The following is a 15,771-nucleotide window of genomic DNA, read 5'->3' as shown; positions in this document are numbered from 1 at the left end:
TCCTTCACACATGTACATCATATCTAAATATTAGATATTTAAATACATGTAGTGTTTTTTGTTTCTAGATGTCCATATTATTAGACATAATTTAGCTACATACCAGATCTTATGATTTGTATGTATATAAAGTAGCTCAATCCTGTTTTTAGAAAATTATGTTCAGAGCACTTAAAGATGTACTTCACCCCTGGAAAGATGATCCCTTGAATACTTGAATAAAACTAGCTGGTTTATCAAGCAGAATTGCATATTTTTTTTAAGCTGGTGCTCCATGAACAGAAAAAAACATTGAAAAGGGCTAAAATATTCCCTTTTGCTCAAAATGTAGAAAAATGTACAACAACCAGAACGTGGTACACACTGGACCAATAAAAACCTGTGCTGATGTCCATGTTAAAACAAACAACAGACAAATACACTTCAGGAGAAAAATAGACAGTTAACATGACGGTGGTTCATATTTGTTCAGCACTGCCTTGTCTTAAATTTTAATGGGAGTTTCAGCCTCCATTTTCACAATACAGAAACAATATGGCAGAAGAACAGTAGACTCAAATATGTCTCTGAAAACATTGCAGGCAGAAGTAGGCAGTGTGGTAACAGAATTGTGGTTTAGAGTTTATAAAAACTGCCTAGTTTCAACCATACGATCAGAGTTTGGTGAGACCCCCCTCACAGGGCGGCTGGAGGGCAGCTTACCATCGCTCAGTTTCATATACCAACATTGTAGTGATACTAAGCTGGTTGAAAATCTGCTAAATATCCAAATATTTTTTAGTCTAAAGCTGTTGTATCCAGTCAAGTCTAAACAGTGATGATTCAGTTTCCTTCAGCTTGTTTTTCTTTCATTCATAGTAAACAGATTCAGCTGTAATATAACAGCAAACAGTCAATACAGTTCTCTAGATTTAAAGAAGTCTGAAATGTTGTAGGAATCCCAGAGAAAAGTGACAACAGAGCAGCGGCTCCAGGCTTGTATGAGAGCAGCCAGCAGCAGCACATAAACTCTGTAGCAACCAGGAGTTTAACAGTTGAACCAAAGATCTCTAATGAGATCATGTTGTAGAGAGAGGGAGAGCTGTTGGTGCTGACTTCAACTCTCTTCAGATTGTCTTCATTGACTTGATGGTGTGTGTATTGTTACATATAGGTCACACAGACTCATCTGGCTCCTTTGCTGACATCAGAGTGAGCAAACAGAACTTTGATGATGCCTTCAAGAAAGTCCGTCCATCTGTGTCTAAAAAGGTAAATCAATAGAAACATTACAGTAGCTGCAATGGGTCATGTAAAACCTTAAAGGGATATTTTGTGTTTTTTGAAGTGAGGTAAAGTACATATCTATAGTCGACCAGTTTGCTAATGCATAGGGACATTCTGGACACTGCTCACTGCAGCACAAAGCTGAGCGTCTGGGCTGGAGCAGCTCTCTACTTCTCCAAACTGAGGCTGCACTGATCGGTGATTACAGTAGGGAACAGATCGACTATAGATATGTTCTTTGTATGACCCCACTTCAAAAAACACAAACTATCCCTTTAATACATTTGTTAACAGTAGAGAAACTTATCTTATATCTTCAAGGGTTGGTCTAACCTGTGAGCTTTTACAGATACAAGTGATGTTGCTACTGTGACTTTACACTTTCATCCACTGTCATCAAGAGGCAAAAACAACAGCTGTGTTTACCTGAATGACCACACAGACTCTGCTGCTCTTTTGTTTCACTTCATTTTTATCATTTATCACCAGGCATTCATATTGAATCATTAAACATTATGGAGATGTTAGCTGTGACTCACAGGCTGAAGTTAAGGGATTTCTTTAAATTAAGCACAAATGTCTAAGTGGACTCAGTGATGAACTGAAAGAAACTGTGACTCTGTAATTAATATTAATAATGAAATAGAATAGAGTCTAAAACTGTAAATATTGTCATTTTAGGGTCTGATCAAGACTTTGGTACTTGACAGATTTTGACACCATGTAGCAGCAGAGATAAACTTCAGTCAGTGTGATAGAACTATTCAGGTTGAATACCCAGCTGAGTTTATAACTGTCAGCTCAGTATTGTAGACCTACTTGTTTATGTTTTTCTGTTGCACAGTAACAACTCATTTAGTAATGCAGTCTTTTATTTGTGTCCAATCATTCCACATCATTAAAGTAATTACAAACTGTGTTCATCACTGAGAGCTCTATAATATACTGTCTGTCAGATCACTGTGCTTCCACCTCCTGTTATCAAGTACCACTGGAACCAGTTCAACCAGTCCTACAGTAAACACTGCAACATCAAACTGTCGATGTGTTCGCTAAATTCCTTCATACACTCAGAAGATAATCATGTCAGGTATACAGACAAAACACTTAAACACCAGGAACAAATCTTACTATAGACAGCTGAGGAATCACAGAGTCCTCTGTCTCACTGTCAGTCAACTATCACCCAGTCAGCTAATCACTCAGCTAATCAGTCAGCTAATCAGTAAGCTGTTGTTTGTTGAGAGAAGTGAAAGTGAGAGGCGGGCAGACATCTTTGTTTTGGATCCTTTTGAAGCTGCTCAGGCTTTTGTTTCTGTGTTAAAACCAAACATGCAGCGACTCTGTGTTTTCCCTGCAGGACCAGAAGATGTACGATCTGCTCAGAGAGTCCCTCAGCAGATGAGTCCAGACCAGAGCCAGAGACTTCGCCAGCAACAGCTCACCTTTGAAATCATCTCCAGATATCAGTCAATAATTTGATTTCATGCACGTAACACATTTTTTTATGGTTGAATCCATAATACAGATTCCTGATTTTATAATAAAAAATGTATAGAAACGAGAAGATGAGCATAATGGTTTTCATGCAAAGAGTGAGTTGTTATCACATGTACAGATCAGCTCCTGTTCTGTTATCAGGCCTGTCTCTCACTCCACCCTGAGCACCACTCCACCACTGTGACCATACACATTCTACTGATGGCTGGCATGTAAACACACACTTCATTTATTGTTGTTCTTAACACTTGTGAGTTTCTCTGTATCAGTGGACCACTGGTAGACATGTGGCCAAACCTTCACTGCAGCAAACTCTGGATTTATGACAAATGTAATATGTTATACATTTCTACATCCACAGTTTGCTGCAGTAAAAGATGATGCCTGTTTGGTAGTTTTTGTGCTACATAATCATACACTCATCATCATCTATGTGAGTTTATCATCCTAATGGATGGAGCACGATGCTCTAAAATACCAGCTCCTTCATTCATTATCATATTGAAAGTAAAAGCAGAAAAGAATTTTCATTTTTGTTTAACACAAGGTGTTGATGGTGAAACCACGTAAACTGTTCTACCATCCGACCACAGAGCAGTTTCTTTCCTCAGGCTGTGACACTCATTCATCCTCATAATAATTTTATGATTTATCCAGCCTGGATTATACATAATCTGAACCAGTGACGGGCATTAAGAATATTGATAATAACTATTGACTAAATAGAAATAGCCAGTCTTCTCACCGATGGTCTTGTTTGCTTATACAGGTCACATTCATCAGAATGAAAAGTTCCTTGTATATACATTTCATTAATAATTGATTAATGTACTTGGCTCCATTGCAAATTTGAATACATTTTTGATACTACAGCAAACCTGTTAGTTACACAGGTGCAGTCCTGAGTTGTTTGCATTTTCATATCCCCTGTGCAGGCTTCAGTGAAGCAGACTGGCTATTATGTTAACGGAATACGACAGTTCTAAACTGGATTTAGAACTGTTAGAACTCCTTCAATGGAAGGAAAAAAAGGAACATGTTACTTGTCATGGAAGTGTTCTAATAGCAGTAAGATGTCAGTTTCTAGAACCTACAAGACTATATCGCTGCAGAAAAGTTGTGATGGATATGATTGAAATGTTATTCTTAGCCAGTGAACTGGCATGCAAAGTAACCTGGACCTTGGTAATGTAACACATTGAGTGCAGTGTTGGTTGAGAGAATATCTGTGGGATAGGTCAGTACCACACTGTCTGTCAGAGTGATAATCACATTTGGCCATGTTTACAGTATAATTTCAGCCCTTATCTGCATCATCTTTGCATAACACAGGGTGGCTCCACATTAAAACTAAATGGAAAATGCAGTTTAAAATTCTGCTCAAAGTGTGGGTTATACTTTCAATTTGCGACCCTTTCAGCGATGTGAAATGTGTTGCTGCAGAGATCATTGTAATGTCCAAATTTTCAAAGCGACATGTGACAGATGACAATTCCAAAGAGATGACTGTTGCTGATCATGAGCTTAAATTAACAAAATGTAGCTACTTAAAATATATTTTAAATACATTTATTTAAATGTAAATCTATTCTTTTGATTTGGTTTTGAGCAGCTAAATCTCCGTTTCAAACATAAAACAAACATAACATCTGTTGGAGACAAACGTGGAATTGAAAACAAAGTTCTGAGGCAAAGATGAGTAATACAATTAGATCTCACTTTACACAACGTCAAACTGACAGTTTGAATGCACGTGAACAGATTGTATGATGCTGTGGTACATTAAAGCTGCGGCTAGTTTACAAGCAGAGCAGTTGGGGAACAAAAAGGGTCAAAGGCCAGAAAGGTTAAGGACTACATTTAACATATAAGGCAACTAATACTGTACTTATGATTAAGCTCATGAGGTCAACATGATATAAAATAGGCCAGGTCACACCCACATGACAGATAAATATTGCAACAAACTTGATTCATATGGAAGGATCTTATTGAGTTCAACTTTGGGTCAATGTTACACACACACACACACACACACAGCGATGCTGTTGACCAATGGCAAAGCTGCTTCTGTGTCCAACATCAAAGAAGAAATGATCAACATTCATCCAGTTGTCTACATTATCTCTGCGGCAGACTCTTCTGGGTTGCTCTCAGTCCCCATACAGGAGTAGCTTATTTTTACTCGACAGTGTAGCTATCTTGATGACCCCGTTTTCTGGGGCTGGTTGCATAAAGACACATCAGATTGATCAACAGAGGGGCCAGTTTTATTTTTAAAAGCTGAACATATATCAAAACGGTTCAACAAACATAAAGACTGTCTACAGATTAACTTAAACTGTAGACAAGCATCAAACAGGACAACATTGCTCAATGGATGGTTTATGGTAACACACTGAGTAGTCTTTGCTCCTGCTTCACTCACCAATGTTTTTGTTTTTTGTTTTTTTTTTAGTATATGGTCCTTTTAAGGCACAATTTTTTACAAGGCACAACAGAGAGAGGGAGAGCAAGCCATGGTAGCAAGGGGACGGTTGTAGTTCTCTCCCAGGCTGCATCGCTGATGGATTTATTTAGCCATTAAATCATTAATGACCACTGTGAGCATGAGGGACACTTAACTCCAGTTCATACAGTGAGTCAACAAATGCTTTTCCTCATCCGCTTATTTAATATAAGAGAGTGACTTCTGTTGCCTGTTTATGGGTTCATAGCGTTAAGAATATATAGCAGCAAGCTGAAATGTTCACAGTGAAAAACACTGTAGCAGATGTTGATTAGCTGATTGAAAGGAAATTCATTGCAATCAATTTATTAATTGAATCAATAATCTATGTAATGATCGATAAATCATTTAAAAAATGTCAAACGATTGCTGTTCCCAGCTTCTTAAACGTGGATTTGCTGCCTCTCTTTGTCATTTATAATTGTTTATGAAGAGTCCTTTTCAAATGTTGGTTGGGCCTTAGAAATGTTGTGACGACGTCACTTTAGGGGTATTTGAGTGAATTGTTTTGAATTGAGCTTTTTTCACAATTATTTTTGACATTTTACGGGCTAAACAATGAATCCATTAATAGTGAAGATAACCTTCAGATGAATCAATAATCAAAACAATTGTTTGTTGAAGTTCTACTATCATCACCATCTTAATTTAGCATGCTTGCCTAACAAGTACAGGGGAAGCTTATGGATATGACCTCTTCCTCTAATTATGACTACATCATATTCTGGTTCTCCTCAGTTTACAGAGTAGTTCAAAAGTCCACTGGAAGTGTTTCAGGAGCACATCTGATTATATTTGAATGTCTGTCCAGTGCGTAATGAGCACTCACACATCCAGTGCACATCAGTAACCATATAGAGAGGGCAGGAGTTCATTTGACAGCTGTGACAGAAAATAAAATACAGTGACCATACATGGACATTTGGAACTACATTTCAAACCAATGTATGAGACAAAATCCATCCTGAAAGGGAAAGCAATATCTATAGCATATTTCATGACAATCCATCATTTCATCATCTGACATTTTTTCCTTGTTCAGAATCTATAGCATAAGAGACTTATCTCAAATTAACTGAAGTCTTTGTGCAACCAGTATTGAGATCTGCCTGACAAACTCCACTTATATTTTCAATGTAACATCACTGGGCTGAGTTTTCTGAACTGATTATCAATAATCTACAACAATTTTCTCTTGTGGAGGCAAAGCACAATTCCAAACCCATGTACACAATTCACCCTTGTTTCATGCGGATGTATTAAAAGGCAGAAGCTGTTAATTCATAGGATGCTGAACTGGGCGTCTTGTCAGGGTGGATACTGCATCTTTGTTCCCGAGAAGCTTTTGGTGAAGTTACTCCTGTTTGACATCTCCCTTCAGCTTCCTCTTGACTCGAGAGTATGGGCTCAGTGCATCATCCATGATGAAATCATACAGGACCTTCACCCATGATGTGTACTGAGGCAGGTCATCATAATACTCTGCTGCTATTTTCTTCACCTGGAAGCCAATGAGAAAGAAGATTTAACACTGCTGAATGCTGCAAAAGTGTTTTACTTTTGCAATAAAAAATCCAACTCATTTTGTAATACTTATTATATAAAATATATTTTCAAATCCCACTGTAGTATTTATATAATTGTTATCTTATATTAAAGGAAAAGTTCACCCAAAAAGGAAAATTCAGTTATTATCTTCTCATCCACATGTTTCGTCATCCACAAATCATTTCTGGAGCCTCACTACACAACAGTGTTGTCGAAGCCAAAGGATCCCAAATGGACTTTTTAGATAGACATTTCTAAGCTTACATGCAGTTTGAGCTTGTGCACCCACTGCAGCTGCTTTTAGCCTAACCACTCCAGAGAACATTCTAATGAGAATGACCGGTTTTCCTTTAAGGTCGTTGTTATAAGCATTACTTAATAGGCCCACATAAGTCCTAATAAGATGATTGTACAAAATATTAATAAGACTATATAAGCACTAATGATAGCACCATGAAAATGTTTATTGTTAGACTGCAATTTTGGAAACTTTAAGAACATGACTAAAACCCTTATAGGTAGTTTTTTTTAATTTTTATGAATGTTTATAATAGAATTAAAGTTCATCAAACTTACCCATTATAAAATAGTTTATTAAGCTTTAATTAGAAGATTACACACTTTAAGTACTTATTAGCAGAAACTCAAATGGTTTTTATTAACGTTTTTTAGCCGTATATAAATTGTGAACAAGTTTCTTAAAACGGCAGGTTTATTATGCTATTATTAACACTTACATAGACTTGTTAATGTTAATAAGCATCTTATGAGGACTTGAGAGGGAACTATTCCAACCAGCTAACTTAACTTATTACAATGACCTCAATTTTTTTAGTCATCACACAGCAGATGACACTTACACAACTCAACATACTATATATGGAGAACAACATTTCCATTAATAAACAATAAACTAATGTCTGCTTTGGGCATTTTCTTTCATTTTCTTTCAAATAATTTTTAGGCTTTCCAATGACTAAAACCAAACACCATTATTCTTTCCAGGAAATGACTGGCACAGTATGTGTGTTACCACAGGCACATACTGTAATAAAATCCTGTGCTGTGTGAGTCTGGTCTTGAGTATGTAAAATTAATGAACTACAGAGTCCAAGTTCAACCTCCTTTACAGCTTTGGTTACAACGAGCCTCACACCCTGGATGGTGCTTGTACAGCACGTCTGTGAGCATTTAATTGGTGTCTTATCTTTACTGCTGAAGATTAGTTTATCTTTCTGCTCCAATTATTTAAGACAGGTGCCAGTAACTGAGGAAAAATTATATCAAGTCCAAAAGGTTCTGCTCCATGACTGTGGCTGGAGATGTATTTTAATGAAGGGAATATCAAATCTTTTCTACTATGTAGGTAAGGATAGAAACATAAACACATTTGACATACTAACAGAATTTTAAGAACAAAATGTTCACAAATGTGGATATTTCCTGATTTTTTTTTTTTAAACATCATTTCGAAGGATTTCATTGGCCTGAAGCTGCACAGCCATATTAACCAATCCCATTGGCTGATATGCCAGTGGACGTATTTTGTTTTCTTTTACATATTTTTTTTCTATTTGTTCCCACTTTGACAGTATAGTGAATATCTTTGGGTTGTGTGTTTGAGGATGTGACCTGCACTTTGCTGCTGGTTGTACTTTTTTGTTGGATGCCGTTTTGCTGTGAAGCTCCAGAAACATTTTGAGGACCATGACATGTCACCCTCCTTTCCATCTGCATAAGTATGCATTGATTTTTACTACATTTTAAATTTTTTTAGGTGACCTTGTCCTTAAACTGCTATCCAAGGGCACAATTTAAAAAATATATCTGATTTTCTGTGTAACACTATTCTCACACACCACGTTTGGACAGCTATACTAACCATGGGCAGCCTGCGTCCAGGGATGCTGGGGAAGTCATGGTGCTCATTGTGGTAGCCCACATTGAAGGTGAGCAGATTGAGGGAGCCATAGTAGGAGTAGGTCTCATGGCCCTTAAGGAACATATAGTGCTCAGCTATGAAGTGACCGGAGATGGGGTGCAAGCCCATCCCAAGCATAGAGCCAGCCAGCATGTAGACCACAGGTTTGGCCCCCCACAGCCAGTAGAGCAGGATGTTGAAGGTGAGCTGGACCACCAAGTTGGTCACCTCCAGCTGAGTGATGGGTTTGGGGTTGATGCAGAGGGGGCGGATGGCATAGAAGAGAGGCTGCAGAATAATCCAGATGAACTTGCGGAAGCGAGTGCAAAAGAACCATCCTTCAAATTCAGTGGGAATGTCTACATCGACACCGTCTCCACCCAGGTAGCGGTGATGATCCAGGTGATAGCGTTTGAAGGAGGCAGAGTAGGGCAAGCCAATGGGCAGGTTAGCAAATATGGCAAAGTAGCGGTTCCACATGGCCTTGTTGTTTCCAAAGGCAGTGTTATGGGAGACCTCATGAATAGCAAGGGTCATTGAGTGGTTGATACAGCTGCCAAAGGCGTAAGTCCAAAACAAAACCCATTTCCAGCTCAAGTCTTTGACCAGGTAGAAAGCTAAAAACTGTATAACCACCATCATGCACACAACCCACTTCAGCCTCGGGTCAGGACCCATCAACGACTTGATTTGTGGGTATTTGGCTGTAGGAGAAAAACAAGAGACTCAGTCATTCATATGCAAAAAACATATGTAAATGTATCAGATCATCCATTTTCACGACAACATCTGAGCGAAGGAATTCCGATTCAAGATTGTCAGTGTGAAAACCAGAAGTAACACATGTTCCTACATCAGTATTTTCAGATTCAGACAGGGCAAAAAGAAGCATTTCAGAGTCTACTACTGATTGGCACCTTGTGAAATTCATTGCACCATTCAAACAAGTTGGCAGTGGCGAAAACAAATTAACTAAAAGTAGCAGACAGCCCTTAATCTCTACAATACAGTCTGATATACAAGCACCTCAAAGGTTCAAGTTTCAGGAGGGATTAACGATACAGATACAAGGCTTACACATGCAAAACATTAAAAAGCAGGGGAGAATTTTATATGATGTCACCATTTAAAAGAAAGCAAAAAAAAAAACAAAAAAAAAAGATAATGTATATGAAGACTCGTGCGACCGAACAGGAAGGCTTGAGGAGCGGTCCACCATTACTCTCCTGCCTGTTAGGTCCATAGACATAACATACATAGACGCCTCATAGACTGACGCTGCCTATTGGAGCTGACGCGTCAGCGCGGCCACCATCTTGGATGGGTCTCCAATCCCCCTACATTTATTTCTACTGAGGAAGGTGTATCCCCAACTACAATAATCATAACCTCCTGAATTTTTACCGGATTTTCACACGGTTACAAACAGCAGAGATTTCGTTATGATACAGGGCGCTGTCACAAAAATTATTTACAAAAATAAATAAATAAATAAATAAATCTTACTTGTGAAAGGCAATCTGGTAACAATACTGCGCCAGTTATTGTAACCATAAACTGCACAAAATACAGTCATAGTTGCTCGCTCTCTGTTGATTCCGATGAATCTGGTGCTAGCCTAGAGTGAGGAGACCCACCCAAGATGGCGGCGATGCGGGATTACATTCCAGCACGCCATGAGGCGTCTACATATATTATGTCTATGGTTAGGTCGCACTCGGGATTGACACTTTTTGTCTGCCATGACAGCGGCATGCCGGAGATCCAGCTCCTAAGTTCAAAAACTTTCTTTTTATTAAACTATGCGTACACAAACAATGTTCTCAATGCTCTAGTGATTTTGATGCTAGCGTGCCAGTGCCCCTGCACTCCATTGACAATTAGCTTGCTCGAAAACTAAACTACGGTAAATCTTAAAAGTGAGTCTTTCATCGTAATTATGCTTTAACACGAAGGTTTGACTCATGTACATTCACAATAAATAATAAGCCTAGGTTGCTTTTTGGCAAGAGTTTCACTTTAAGACTGTGCTGCTCTGTTTGTGCAAGAACTGAATGAAACAAAAAAGCATCTTATACCAGAATGCAATCTGACACAGCTAGCACTGCCACACACTAGCTTTAGTAGGTAATAATTACTTACTTTGGCAATAATCTTTTGACTTAGGAAAGGAAAAAACTCCCAACTAGTGGATATTTTTATGACCTTCTTAGGTATCTTTTACAATGAACAAGGACAGTCACCCATCACAAATTTGCCATCAATGATTATAATATGCATGTAACGGTTTGTTAATTATTTGCAAGTTATCAAAATTATTCTAAGGATTTATCTCATTTTTTTTTTTTTTAATTGAATGAACAAGTGGGTCGCAGTCATGTAATTTACAAGCAAACAATGCTATAAATAAAATGGCAGTCAGTAGCGTGCGTAACAGTCAACAGTCCCCTTTTGTACTCACCTGTAGAAACCAGCCACCTTAAATACACTTGATTTTATATAGTCGAGATCCATTCATTATTCTCCAAGGAATGAATGAAAACGGGTGAAGTTTTGAAACAGTATGTAGAAATGAGAATTTTGTGTGATTTGGGGCCCCTACAATTGATTTCAACATCACTATTGTAAATACAAATCCCTGGTCTGCAACAATCTATCAAACGTAATGTAGTTGCAAATAAAAGTAAGTAGTTTATAACAATGTAATGTATTGAAAACTTGTATCTTGAAGTAAACACGTTTGCACCGCTATGATCCTTCCCTCTCACTTACCTGATAGTGACAGAGATAGTGGCTGTGACTGAGACACCATTCAGTCTATTACAAGACATGGTATCCATCAAAAGGATTTTGACGCTGCATTGTTGCATTATATTAAAATATTTTTTATGGAAATGTGATTTTTGTAATACTGCCATTTCATTTGTAATAACCATGAAATGAGCCTTCCAGTGCTTACATGTGTTGGGACATGTTGCTGTAGATGCAGCCTTATCAAATGTTGGACATGCTAACACTTCTCAGTCATGTCAAATTGCTGGCAGACAGCTGAACTATGCAGGAAACCCTTTTATCTCATCTTTGTTATCTGAATTACTGATAGGAGGCTGAAGAACAGTTAACATGTGAGGGAATGTCAGGTGACCTGCTGAAGTCATGCAGTTCAAGGCCTTTTCTGTTCAGACTTCCCACTGAAAGACCTAAGCAGTAATTCACAGGACTAGTGGGCTGGTCAGTGCAAATTATTACAAGACCAGTGCTCAGGCCGAGCAACTCTCAGCTACTTAATGTTTCAACATGGCGGTTTGGTTGTTTGGTTTGGTTGTCCACATAACAACAGGCAAAAACATACAGGTTCAGCATACAGGTCATTTGGACATGCTTGATTCTTCAAATACCAGAATCCTGTTGGTCATCCAACAACAGATGGTGTTGCAATGTTCTGTTCTATCTATAAACCACACCATTCAAGCTGTTAGATGGTGTATTTGTTTAATGATGTTAGGAGCAAACAGACTTAACCCACATATTTTCGACAACAGTCTTGTGTAGCCTCATTGTTGCAGTTGTTTATCAAATACACAACTGTTCTTTCTTTAACTACAGGTACACAGAGTCCAGTAAAGAGTCTGAGCAATATTTGTGATTATGGCTTCTAATAAAGGCTGTAAAGCAACTACAAGCAGCTTTACAGACCAGATGCAGTGATGATTGGTTTTCAATAGATGGTAATCTGAGTGGGTCGTGAGGAAATGTAGTGGGCCCCCAATAGAATTTGCTATTTCTTACATTCTATAGTGTTTAACTTGTTGATGTCAATTAAGCATATAACAAAAGGAAATATGTGCTTGGTAGATTAATTATTTGTTGTGGGATGAGCACCAGAGCCCAGTATGTGGGTTACGCCCATGAAACATTTGCCAAATCTTCTCTGGCACCTCGTCAGCAGTCTGGTTTTCCATTTGATCTTTAAACCGTGATCTTGAAACCCATATTTTTACCAAGCTTTGTACTGAATGAGTCTATATACCTATCGAAAAAAATTGGTTATGTATTATATTTGTTACTCAGTCATTGAGTGTCTGTCTCATTTGTACATGTTAAATTTCAATTAGCTTCTTCTTCTTCTTCATTAAACTATTGTCATCTCTGGCAGGTCGATCTCAGTGTCAATGACTCTTATACCTTATACTTTGACTCCATGTTTGTCCTGCTGATAATACTGTTAACTTCCTGATTACCTCTGAATCTCTCGATAGTTCCCAACTCTCAGTATTGTGCTCTTCAGAGACGGTTTCTGCTGCCTCTGTGGCAATATATTCATAGCAACCTGGCAGGGCTGTAACAATACACCTATCAAAGCTGAAATCGTGACACTCAGATCCACGAGCCTGTCTTGCGCTGTTAGAAGGCAGAATCGCGACACAACTTCCAGTCCAGATCAGCCCTATGAGCTGTAAGTAACACCATATTAACACCGCAGCGGTCGTTCGCCAGTTCTCCGCAGTTGTTGGTTCACACAGAGCGAAACACCACTGCAAAGACGAACCACTGCATAACTCACACAGAAAGCTGGCGCTGTGGCTTCTAAAGAGACGTGACGGTACACGTCATGATGATGATGTGTGTGTATGTGTGTGTGTGTTTTCAAGGGGTTTCCCTGGTGTCTCCCCTGTCAATCAAATCCCGACGGAGGCTGTCTTCTGGGGTAAAGTTCACTGAAGTCTCAGTCCAGAGATTTTTTTTCCATCACAAACACTTGGGAGTTAAAGTTTTTTTGCCGGTGACAGACGCTGTTAATCGGGCAGAAATGTGACGAGGAGTCGGTAGGACGGGCGTCAGGAAGGAAGCTTCTCTAGGTACAGCTACGGTATTTCTCCATGTTGCCGAAGACAGTTACAGTTACTACGTTACCTTCATTTGGTTCTGTAATGTTGCTTTGTGGGTCATTTCTCTGTATTAACTTGAGTGAGGGATCTGTGCAGTTAACAAATCATCAGATAGACATGCCATCCAAAATACTGCGCCGTTGATACTATCATACAAGTATCATATACATAAGTTATTGAAATGTTGCGTAAATGTTTAATTTAAACAAATTTAAAAAAAATTAAAAAATCGAGGTTTGTATCGAACCGTGGGTCAAAAATTGTGATACAAACCAAATCGTGAGTTTGGTTTATTGTTACAGCCCTACAACCTGGCTGATCTGTAGTGTGTAGCAGTGCCTGAGAGTCTCCTGGTACGGCTGCATTCACTCTGTTGCCTACTAACATGAATAATTTAACTCAGGAGACAGCTCTGCTGTCAATGAGTATCTTTGTCAATGGATCTGGTCTCACTCTGCACACAATGGCAGAACTTTGTGTTGACCAATTAACTTAAGTGTGTTATGTTAACAGAAAACCTGTACATCCTCAGTTACCCAAAACGAAATTGCGGTCCCAGGAGACTTAGACCACCTGTTGTCATATTATGCCACTGTGACAAAAGCCTTTGTTTGCCCCAATAAAGGAGGCTCTAGTATGATCGCTAGTGTCTTAGTTTAAGTGCCCTTTTTTTTTCTTGGCAATTTTTAAGCTTAAAGGTAAGTGTAGGGAGATCTGGAACATTGTAAAGATAGCAAAGATGTAGGCTTAATTTAACAAACAGCATTATACATTTTAGGGCTGGATCCAATCCATGTGCTGATTATTTTCTTCAAATTACCACACACCTTTGAGAGATTGCCAAATTTCTTGTGTTGCCCAGTCAAAAACTAAAGATGTTCAAAATTACTAAAATTGTGAGACAAAGAAAAGCAGCAAATTCTCATATTTAAGAAACAGGAAACATGAAAAAATTGTGTTGATTATCAATATGGATTAGATAATCAATCAATTGAATTGATCAACATAAAATCAATCAATCACTCTTTTTAGGAATTCTTTAAAGTCAAAATATCGCAAATGAAGTTGTTCCTGCTCCCCTAAGTCACATGCTCCGTTAGTCTTTCTGAATATCACAGTGAGCATATCTTTGGGTTTGTACTGATACGCCTCAGTATGTAGTTAGTACCCAAGATAACAGCTGGTTACACAAAGAGGGTTTAGTAATATTCTCCTAATGTGATTAACACTGGCTACTTAAAATATATCTCAAAAACCAACACTTGATGAGGGACATCTCTAGCACAGTGTCAACGACTTGTCGGAGTCCAGACTTCGGTTATGTTGTATCCAAACCGTTACTGCAACTGTACTGCGAGCAGCTGAAAACTGAGTTATGTCATCTCAAGGAGTGGCCACATCACTAATGTGGCTGTAACACTGCATTGCTAGCGTTGATGTGTCCTCACTTCTACATATATACTTATGTTTGAAAAACATCCATAGTGGGTTCTGTCCGTAACTTAAATGGGCGTAATAAACCTTTCACCAACATTAACACATCTTGTGCCTATTAGCTAACACCGTGTAGCAGATACACGGGCGGATATGGAACCGTTAGCTTAACGTTAACTAGTAACATTAGCAAACTGAGACTTCTTATGCTGGCAGCATATATATATATAAGCACCATTATACGCTTCACTCACTTTAGCACTCCAAACAGTCACAAAGCGAAGTAAACATAGTTACACATTCGTTAAAGTTAACAATAGGTTTATCCAAAACTTGCTAACGGATAAGCTAGCTCACCCAAGATCTCTTTCCTTCTGTCGGCATGCGGCTGGTCCGAATACACCCATTCGTAGTCTTCGCGGGCGACCCGGTTCCCCATCTTTTGGTTTACCGTTACGGTTTTAGACGACCTTTTTTTTTTTTAGAGAAACAAGTATCCAAATATCACAAGGTCGTTTAAAAGAGAACTTCTCCGGTTCCTCTCCTCTCCTCTGAAGTCCTCCCACTCTCCTCTCTGTTCAGCCAGTCTGCTGACTTGCCCGAACATCAGTCAGCTCTCGACCCAATCTGCAGCTCCTCCTACCGGCAGGCCGATCACTGGGGCCGCTCCACGTCCGGCACCCCTGACCTGCCGGTAACACGGA

At 38.8% G+C, this 15,771-nt stretch overlaps 2 protein-coding genes across 3 annotated transcripts in view; one reads left to right on the top strand and one right to left on the bottom strand.

The window, feature by feature from the left end:
- Positions 1–2,838, top strand: part of nvl (nuclear VCP like) — a 29,498-nt gene extending 26,660 nt beyond the window's left edge. For both annotated transcript variants that reach the window (XM_037124459.1, XM_037124458.1), the window contains exons 23-24: positions 1,154–1,251; positions 2,627–2,838. In XM_037124459.1, the coding sequence (XP_036980354.1) occupies positions 1,154–1,251; positions 2,627–2,671 (143 nt within the window). In that variant the 3' untranslated portion in view covers positions 2,672–2,838. The remainder of the gene's footprint in view (positions 1–1,153; positions 1,252–2,626) is intronic.
- Positions 2,839–5,014: 2,176 nt separating this feature from the next.
- Positions 5,015–15,698, bottom strand: degs1 (delta(4)-desaturase, sphingolipid 1). The gene is made up of 3 exons (XM_037124463.1): positions 15,425–15,698; positions 8,706–9,448; positions 5,015–6,776 (listed from the first exon to the last, which is right to left on the bottom strand). The coding sequence occupies exons 1-3, from the start codon at positions 15,504–15,506 to the stop codon at positions 6,630–6,632; spliced, it is 972 nt and encodes a 323-aa protein (XP_036980358.1). The 5' UTR covers positions 15,507–15,698; the 3' UTR covers positions 5,015–6,629.
- Positions 15,699–15,771: the final 73 nt, after the last annotated feature.

The sequence above is a fragment of the Acanthopagrus latus genome, chromosome 15 (genome assembly GCF_904848185.1).
Source record: "Acanthopagrus latus isolate v.2019 chromosome 15, fAcaLat1.1, whole genome shotgun sequence".
NCBI lineage: Eukaryota > Metazoa > Chordata > Actinopteri > Spariformes > Sparidae > Acanthopagrus > Acanthopagrus latus.
This window is presented reverse-complemented; position numbering and strand designations above follow the sequence as displayed.

Bases quoted from the DNA above. Each gene is read 5' to 3' on its own strand.
- degs1 (XM_037124463.1), bottom strand. From the start codon at position 15,506: ATGGGGAACCGGGTCGCCCGCGAAGACTACGAATGGGTGTATTCGGAC. The intron at 9,449-15,424 runs GTGAGCTAGCTT...TTTCTCCTACAG, and splicing joins CAGAAGGAAAGAGATCTTGG to CCAAATACCCACAAATCAAG. The intron at 6,777-8,705 runs GTTAGTATAGCT...ATTGGCTTCCAG, and splicing joins CTGGACGCAGGCTGCCCATG to GTGAAGAAAATAGCAGCAGA.